General features: G+C 50.0%; 1 protein-coding gene across 2 annotated transcripts in view; it reads right to left on the bottom strand.

Moving 5' to 3' along the window:
- Positions 1–6018, bottom strand: part of Bpifb6 (BPI fold containing family B member 6) — a 13963-nt gene extending 7945 nt beyond the window's left edge. The window contains exons 1-7 of one of the 2 annotated variants that reach the window (XM_028775341.1): positions 5987–6018; positions 4394–4494; positions 3652–3759; positions 1974–2073; positions 1006–1110; positions 435–584; positions 217–271 (exon numbers count right to left, since the gene is read on the bottom strand). In XM_028775341.1, the coding sequence (XP_028631174.1) occupies positions 217–271; positions 435–584; positions 1006–1110; positions 1974–2073; positions 3652–3751 (510 nt within the window). In that variant the 5' untranslated portion in view covers positions 3752–3759; positions 4394–4494; positions 5987–6018. Of the gene's footprint in view, positions 1–216; positions 272–434; positions 585–1005; positions 1111–1973; positions 2074–3651; positions 3760–4393; positions 4495–5986 lie in introns of those variants that run through there. The other variant, XM_028775342.1, reaches the window with a different exon arrangement.
- Between the last annotated feature and the right edge of the window lie 3479 nt (positions 6019–9497).

Raw genomic sequence — 9497 nt, forward strand, 5'->3', positions numbered from 1 at the left:
TGTGCCTGTGCCTGTGCCTGTGCCTGTGCCTGTGCCTGTGCCTGTGCAGACATCACTAGATGATCACTGTACTTCTTCCTCCTAAGCCAGCCACACACTCTGAACTCCTTAGTCACTATCAGCACATCAAGATCGCTGATAAGGGAAAATTCACTGGCTACGCTGGCCACAGCAGTCCTACCAAGAAGGGATAGAAGCTTGCTCAGGGCTACTCACCAGGCCAGGGAGGACTTTGCGCAGGGTACTGTCCACAAACTTGTTGATGGCCTTGCTGAGACACAGGCATGGAGGACCGGGTGAAAAATGCATCAAAGACACCAAATTGGACAGAGGACACAAAGGGACATGGTTATAGGCGTTCGGTGACTCAGGAAGAGGAATGATGGGGAAGAGCAGTGAGGACCACCATGCTCCCCAGATGCAGGACCCCTTACTTGTTAGGCAGGTTGGTTTTCACGCTGACCAGGATGACCTCACAGCCCTCACTCCTGAACATAGGGGTGCCTGTCTCCTCATCTTGCAGAAGCCGATCGGTGGCTGTGATGTTGAGGACCACATTGATCTCCATGTTCCCTCCTGTGAAGCTAGAAGACCAGGCAGGCAGCACTCTGGGTATCTCTGCTCCTGGGGATTCTAGCCCCACTCTCTTTGCCCATACTCAGAATCTGAGAAGGCAGAGGGCAGGGTCTACCCCAATGTGGAAAGAACCGGGATGGGGCCTGCTCACAGCCACACAACCAACCTTTCCGTTCCCATTTTGTCAATCAATGAACTCTTACACATCTCACTGCTCAGCTGTGATCCCCTCCCCAGACTCTCCCTGACCTTTCCCCGCCACTGCTCAGTCGAATCCCCTTCAGTCTTAATTCTGTCAACACCAAGCCTAAGTCTACAGTCACCTCAGATCCCAACACCCACATAATGAACAGCCAGTACTCAGTGATTACATCTGGCAAGCGTGAGACAAGGGGACAGTCTCCTCCCCACACATACACACACACCAACCTCTTGCCAGTGATGGTCATGCCGGTGGACACACACTGGAAGATTCCCACTCCAGGTACAAAGTTCAATGTGATAACAGGCTCCAGGACATCCTTTACCTTCATACTGGGAGGGGACACACATGTATAGTGGTGAGAACTGAGAAGGCAAGAATATGCTCCTCCACCACCTCACTGGGAGGTCTGAGTAGACGTCTAACCCAGCCTACTAGGGCCTTCTGAAATGTAAACCAAAGGCTTGGACAGGAAACAATCTGTGTACAGGAACCTTCAAGTGTGTAGTAAGACGCATGGCTGACTCTGTGTGACCTTGGGCTATGCTCTTTCCTTCTTTGCCTCGATTTCCCCATCAACAGATTAGGAAAGTTGGATTGGATCCAGGTTTCCCAACAGTGTCACCTTTGATATTCAGAGCTTTCAGCTCTGGTTCCTGTCAACACTGAACCCAAGTCATGTATACTAACAGTGTTGTTCTTCCCCTTTGCAAACTGAGACAACAAAACGTGTCTCTGGCCATTGCCAAATATCCCCCCAGAGGCACAGCCACCTCAGGCTCAGAAACAACATTTGAGAATCAGGATTACAAAGGTGTGGCACATATACCTTCACCTTCCCATCTGGGCTAACTAGACACTGCTAATCTCTTCTATTCCTGCTAAATCCTGATCGTGCCTCTGAACCCTCCTTAGGACAGCGGTCCAGGCGGCCCCAACCAGGCACAACGGTGCCAGCAAGGAGCCTGTTCCTCTCATTACTCGATGACTGTAGACATCTTTCCAGCTCTACCATTTGAAAAATTGTTTTTCCATTTAATTTCATGTATATTCAGTGAGCTCACTTTTCTCTGTGAATGACTCCAGGCAGGAATGACTCCCAAAGCAGACTGAGGATAATGCAGAAGAAATGTTTGCCTGCATCAAGTCCCCCCACCCCTGCCTCATCCTCCCTGTGCCTCCGACGCCTGCTTACTTGCTGAGGCCTTTAATGGCCTTTGCCCCTGGCTGTGGATTGCTAGCCTCAGCGGCCATCTTCTCCATGATCTGGCTCTCCTCCATGGCACTCTGGACCTCTGGAGGGGAAGGGTGACAACAGACTTTCAGCCAGGTTTCTACTGCTCTTCTGTCCTTCAACAATTTCTCTGGCATCCTGGCCACGTATGGCTACTTCCAGCCACTGAGCCCAACAAAGCAGTAGACCAGAGGTGAGCCACAGGCCCAGCTCCTGACCTTTCCCAGCCTGGTAGAAAGTGACAGAGTGACAATTGCCGTCAAAGAGAAGCACAAGAACCACATGAAGAGTTCAGACAGGAAGGGGATAACTGCCAGGAGGAGGTGGTCCTTGGAGGAAGAATGGGGATCTTTACTGGAAGTGAAGAGACACGGAGTGAGCAGGTCAGGCAGAGTCCACAGCAAGGACAAAGATGAGAAAGAAGGCAGGTCAGCCAGGGACGGGGAGGCATGAGACAGTGGGGGTTGGGGCTGGGAGCACTGAAGCAGGGCTAGGTGGGGAGAGAGAGAAGGAAGGGAAGAAGGAGGGGGAGGGGGAGGGGCAGGGAATGGACCAGGCATAGAGGTAAAAGCAGCAAGAAGGGAGTGAGAAGCCTAGCTAAAGGGTAAGAAGGTAGATATGGGAACATGACCATGGAGGCCTGGAAGGACAGCATAGTGGGTGCCCAGGGCCCTCTTCTGGGAGCTGGTCCCCAAAAGTGGGGATTCCAAACCTCAGATGATGTCCTGTTAGAAACCCCTCCAACCAAGATCTCTCAGTCACTGAGCCACCAACCAGGCAGCATACACTAGCTGGTCTGAGGCCCCCGAAGGCATATACAACAGATGACTGCCTGATCTGGCCTCAATGAGAGAAGATGTGCCTAACCCTTAAGAGACTTGAGATCCCAGGGAATGGGAAGGTCTGGAGGGGTGTGGGGCGTTTGGGGAGTGGGGACATCTTCTTGGAGACAGGGAGGAGGATTGGGATGAGGAACTGTCAAGACAGAACAGGAGGGGATAATGACTGGACTATAAAAACAGATTAAAGATAACTTAAAAAAGAAAAGAATTAACTCCCCCCCCCCCAATAGAGCCACAAGCTAATTTGCAGAGGGGGAGCAAATACTGAATAAGCCACCATTGACCCCTTGTACCTGAACTCAACTGTTTCACAGAGCTGGGCCCAGGGTGGAAAATGAGTCACATAGACAAGGTTACCTCACATATCAGAACTTGACCCTGCCAGGGAAGAGCTGGTCGCCTTGTTTGTATTTCTCTACATTACAAGTACACAAACAACACACACAGGGCACTGGACTTGCCTGGAGTCACACAGCAAGTTGACAGAGCTGGGATTTGACCCACCCCTGTCACCTCCACAGCCCACACATGGCACAAGCCCCTTCCATTAGAGCAAAGAAGAGACTGGAAGGGAACAGAATTTATAACTCTATAGCTAACTTGAGGGAGCCTGGGAAGTTGGCTCATTTTCTCTGGGCCTCCACTTCCCCTTCTGTAGAATGGAACTCTAGGAGCAGCTCACCGTGACTAGATTGGCTTCATAAATCATAGATGCTCAAGCCCAGCAATCTAGAGAAATCTCTACCTATCACCTGCCCCATGTCCCTCTGGCCCCAGCCCAGGGCCCATTTACTCACCATGGTTCATAATGTCCATGCCCAACCTCAGAAGAACCCCAGGGTCAGCTTGAGTGCCAGCCAGCAGGCCGCAGAGGACCAGGCACAGGCGCCACAGCATGCCGCCACCTGTGTAGAAGGCCCAGAGTTACTTCAGGGAGTGTATTCTCCCTAAATTCCCTTTTCCTATAGGCATAGAACAATAATGGCCAGCCCGACACAGAGGCAGTGGGTGGGTCAGCTGCAGATTTGTATGCGTTCAAGTGCAGCTGATTGCCCACAGGAGTCCAAGTGCCCACAGTGCTGAACCCACAGGGAAACCCCAACCCATCTATATCAAGGAATTCACCCTGCAGTGTGAGCATGGCCACCACAGGTCTCTCGCTTACTCCAGCCCAATCTCACTTATCTCTGCAACCCAAAACCCAACTCAGCCCCAGGGGAACTGGAGGTCCCCTTCTAGCAAGGACAGAGGAATTCTGAAAAGTGTCCTCTAATCTCACCCATCTCATGGGTGGGCATACAGCCCTTCCAGAAGACTTCCATTCCCAGCCCAGAGCTGATGCCACACACTTTACTGGTGGTTCTGGGAGAACTGGAGATTCCCTGAGACATAGTCTTGCCAGTAGGGAAACTGAGAGACACAAAGACCTCATAGCCAGAGAATAGCAAGCTGAATAATGGCCTCCTATCTAGGTCCCTCAGTGTTCTTGAGAAATCCACGCTCTACATCGGCCCTCCAGGAATCCTGCCCTCTACTTACCAACACCTGAAGTTCTCCCAGACGGGGCCAAGTATGTAGTTCTGGTTTGAGCTTTGACTGAAAGGAATCAAGGAGGGGCCACGCAGCTGGCCTGTGTCTACCTGGAGAGGGGAGTGCCATCTGGACTCACTACAACACATCAACCCACGGCTTTCCTGACCCCCAAGCAAACCTCTCCTAAGCAAACCTTCCCAGCCCAGGTATAAGCTTATATTCATTCATTTATTCATTCGTGTATTTGTTTAATTATTTGTTAATTCATCCATCAGTTCATCTATTCACTTCTATGTTCCTTTGTTCATTCATTCATTCATTTATTCATTCATTCATTTGTTTGTCTAGCCATTCATCTATTCATTCATTTTTCTGTCCACTCCTCTGTCCAATCATTTGTTCACTCATACCTTAGTTTGCACATTCACTCATTTATCCATCCATTCATTCATTTAGTAATCTGCTCATTCATTTCTTCACTCATCCATTAGTTCAAACATTCATTCATTTATCCATCCATTCACTCATCTGGCTCTTGCTTATGGCATACTGCTGCAAGGTGGCCCCAGCAGACAGTCCTGCTGTTGTGGATCTGAAAATCTGGAGAGCATGTTGATGAGAAAGATTAGCATGACGCTGTGTTCAGAAAGGCTGCTGAGGAGCCTGGGAGCCAGAGGATGAGATGAGGCAGAGTGTGGGCAGAGGCAGGGCAGCCCTTTAGTCCCTAAGTAAACATGAAATCCATTGCACCCCCATCCCTGGCACATTCTGTCATCTGGGCCCAGGAGTTCCCCAGCCCCTGTGAACCACATGATGTGCCCCGAGCAGTCTCTCATGGCTGGCAATCTAGGCTCTGTGCAAGGACAAAGGAACTCTGAAAAGTGTCCTCTAATCTCACCCATCCCATGGGTGGGCATACAGTCCATCCAGAAGACTTCCATTCCCATGCCAGAGCCGATACCACACACTTTACTGGTGGCTCAGACATAGTTTTCATCATTTTAGAACAAGAAGGCCATGCTGTGTTCCCAGGAGACATGAAGATAACAGGATTCTGATTTACTTGCACTTTTGCCTGAGTTCTGCCTCCTTTTTACAATCCCTGCCCTCAGTCCACCTACCGTTTGCCCACCTCAAGGGCTTCTTTCAGCCCTCACCTCCACCACCAGCAAGCTTCCCCTCCCCCTCATCTGCTTACAGCTTCAAAGACCTCAAACCCAGTAGGAGCCACCTGAAGGCCTACATAGAAGGCCACCCACCGTGACATGCCACCCCTGCTGCCCACCCCAGCAGCTAAGACCCAGATGAGCTCTCAGAGCTAAGCTTCCCTTCTCTCTCTGGGGCCCCAGATGCAGCTACAGAGGCCTGAAGGCTCTGCTGCCCTCTTGGATACCCTAAGCCCTATGTGTTTGAAGGGGCTACCTGTGAGATGAGACTGTCTGACAGGAGTCAAGGACCTAGATATGAGCCCTACCCCCATTCGATGAACAAGTGCAGATAAGGTCTTTCTCTTCCTGTAGCCTCGGCTTTCTCATCTGTAAAATGGCAGTTGTGGATGAGACACTCAGGGAAGAGCCACGGGTGGGGGACTGTTCTTACCTTGCCAAGCTTGGGGAAGGAATGCAGCTGACTGTCCCCTGCTTCCAATCCTGTGACGAGGAAACCCTTATATTCAGGAGCCTGATTAGCCGCTTGGATAATTAAGGGCTTAATAAGGGAGAGATAATTATCTAGAAGCATAGAGAACAGGAGACCCAGGGTTCACATGAGTGTTTGTTCTGTTCCAACATAAATAGCACAGAAGATGAGGCTGGCTGGGGAGCCCAGGGGCCGCACTAAGGCCAGTACTAGAGACAGATGTGACTGTCCCAGAGGACATTGGTGCCTCAGCTGTTCCCTCTCTCTAACTCGTATCTTCCCCAAAGTGGAATACACAGTACGTACACACTCACTACTTTAACCACACTTATTGAGAACCTACTGTGTTCCAGGCCGATTCAAGGCACTGTTCTGGGATGACCACTGTGAACAGGCTAGTTGGGGTTCCTATCCTAAAATGGGCACTGGGCAAGTCACCGGCACAAGTCCACATTATTCCTGAGGGAGGTGAGGCAGGTAGAAGCCGCTAAGCCAGGGGCATATTACAGATGGAAGGACAAGATACTGTGGGGACAAGAAGACACCTATAGCAAGGATGTTGCTGCTGATGCCCCAGGGGGACTGTGTCTCTGGTGGGCAGGTGCAAAGGTCAGTAGACTCTGGCTGGGTCCAGGGCAACTGTCCTGAGAGTTCCCCCTCTGGCGGACCTTGAGAAGATAACGATCAAGTCAATTATGCTGAAAGGAATCCTCCTGGGGTAATATGGGTAACCTGTGCCTCTGGAGAAAGAGATGACTCCAGGGTCACAGGCCTCCAGTCCCCAGCTTCAACTTAGTTCTCCAGGAGTTCCTGAGAAGGCCTGTCTTGGGAACACTTCAAAGGTCTCTGTACTTGGTGAACAATCCAGAAAGCCAATGAGATCTGGTGTTTTCCTGTCCCCTGCTCAGAGAGCCCACAGTCTGGAACTTGGCAGAAACCACTGTACCCATGTTCACATGGGACCTTGAGTAGAGAGACCTTCTGAAGTCATGGCAGGGTTGGTACAAGGCAAGTGCCAGCTCCAGACAGCCTGGCCAGGCTCCACCTTGTTCTGCAAGGTGCAGATAGTATCTCTGTCCCCGCCACTACACACCATCCCACACACAGAGGCCAGGAGGCTCACAGCCTCCTAAGCACATGAACCACCCACTGGCCTTTGGCCAGCCTGAGTACTCAGTAGGGAGTCATTGGGAAGGACAGCAGTGTGAGAAGGCACAAGAAGCCTTTGAGGGGTTAAGGGATCTGAAGCCAGTCCCAGACGATGCCCTCCCAAGCCATGCTACCCTGGCTGCCCTCTAACTCCCTGAGCTGCCAATTTCTCTAACCTAAGGAACATTACGATTCAGAGAGTGATAAGAGGCTGTCTCTTAATCAGTTCATCTGGGCCATCCACTCTACTACGAGTCAGAACTACCCAGTGAGGTAGGCACTTTGGCAATCTCTCCTATTTTATAGATAGAGAAACAGGCCAAGCCATTTGCTCAAAATCACACTGCGAGTAAGTAGCCCGGCCAGAGGTTCCCTCTTCATCTAGGAGCTCCAGAACCCAGCCAAGCATCCAAGACCACACCCCATGGATGCCTGCTTACCTTTCTGACATCTCTTCACTGAGTTCTCTACCAGGACCCTTACAGCTTGTCCCATTGATGCTCCAAATCCAGTCACCCTTTTCCAGCCAGTGAGATTTCCTCCTCCAGAGAGCCATCCTGTACTTTTCCTCTCCCCTCTGTCAGACTTCTGAGACTCAGCATCATCTCTCTCTCCCCTCAGCAAGGGTGACTCAAGCCCAGCAGGCCCTCTTCAACCCCAGATGGCTCCCACACATGACTCCCGCACAGACATGTACAAGCAGTTTACCCCCTGCAACTTATTATGCACCTGCTGCATGCTGAACTCCAGGAAGGGTCACAGTGGAGAATCAAGTATGGAAGAAGTCCCTGCTCATCTACTCCAATAACTATGGTCTGCAGTTGAAGGACATGAAAGTGACCTGGAAAAGGGCTTGAGGACTAAAGGACAATATGCTCCTTGGTACTTGCTCTCAGCCCCAGAGCACCAAAGGGCCTCCTGTAGATCACATGGCCTCGGTCTCAGCTAGGTGGTGAGGCTTCCTGCTGAGAGTACCTGTTGATATGCTGTGTGGTTCTCTCTCCCAACTGGACTCACGACACTCCTAGCAGCCAGTGCCCAGCAGGACCTGACTGAATACTTACATGATGACACTTAGGGATCCTTTTGGGGAGGCCATGAGCACCTTTCTGGATAGAGAGTTTGACTAGAGTTTTATCCTTTTCCTCTCAAGGGAACATGTTCTAGAACTGAGTGCGTGTGAATACAAAACCTGGTGGGAATGACAGAGTAATGAAATAAATGGATTGATAAATAGGTAGGAAGGAAGATAATGGGTGGGGAAGGGAAGGATGAAGGAGTGTTTAGGTAGATGGATGAACGGGTGGGTGAGTAGATAAGTAGATGGATGGAAAGATAAGATGCATGGCTGGGTAGATGGGTGAAAAAGGAGATGATGGATGGATGGATGGATGGATGGATGGATGGGCGGATGGATGGGTGGATGGATGGATGGATGGATGGATGGATGGATGGATGGGCAAATGAATGTAAATGTTTAAGAATTGATAGGTGGATAGATAGATTGATAGCTGTAATAATAGGTGGATTGGGCTGGCAAGGTGGCACCACCTGTAATGCCAGCACTTGAAAAGGGAAGACAAGAGTAAGCATATCAATTCAGCACCAATCTGGACTAAATGTTATAGTAAGACCCTGTCCTAAAACACCAAAAATGCAGGTGGGTGGATGGCTAGAAGAAATGATGAATAAATGAAAGGGTAGAGGGGAATGATGGGAAGTTGGGTGGATCCTGCATGTTGAGTTGACAATCTTTCTCCATGGTATTAACTTCCTTAAGGCCTTGGGCTATGTTATGGCTTGAATGTGAACTCTCTAAATGTTCTCTCAATACCCATTGGCTCTAAATGTTCTCTCAACACACATTGGCTCTTGTTTGAACACTTGTCTCTGACTGATGCTGTTTCAAAGGGTATGGAAGCTTTGAGTCATGGTCCCTGGGCCACTGAGAGCATGACTTGAAAGTTATGCCTGTTCAGATTAGTTCTCTGTTCCCTATCAGCTACCACCATGTAAAGAAATGACAGCCCCAGGCTTCTGTCACAACAGGAGCTTCTCCTGTCACCATGCCTTCTCTGGTAAGATGGAGAAGTTCCCTAAGACCTGAAGCAGAATCAAACTCTCTTCCCATAAGTGGTTTTTGTCACATCTTTCCTCACACTGAGGAGAAAAGCCACCAACACAGGTTGTATCTTGGATTTTTGTCTCTCCAAACCCTTAACCACTCAGCTTCCTGTATAGCCTACTCAGTAAATATAGAATTGATAAATTAATTAGTTAAGCAACCCCAGCCCTCAGTAAAAGGCATGGTACCCAGATGAAA

Source organism: Grammomys surdaster, unplaced genomic scaffold (genome assembly GCF_004785775.1).
Source record: "Grammomys surdaster isolate TR1022 unplaced genomic scaffold, NIH_TR_1.0 254, whole genome shotgun sequence".
In the NCBI taxonomy this organism is placed as follows: Eukaryota; Metazoa; Chordata; class Mammalia; order Rodentia; family Muridae; genus Grammomys; species Grammomys surdaster.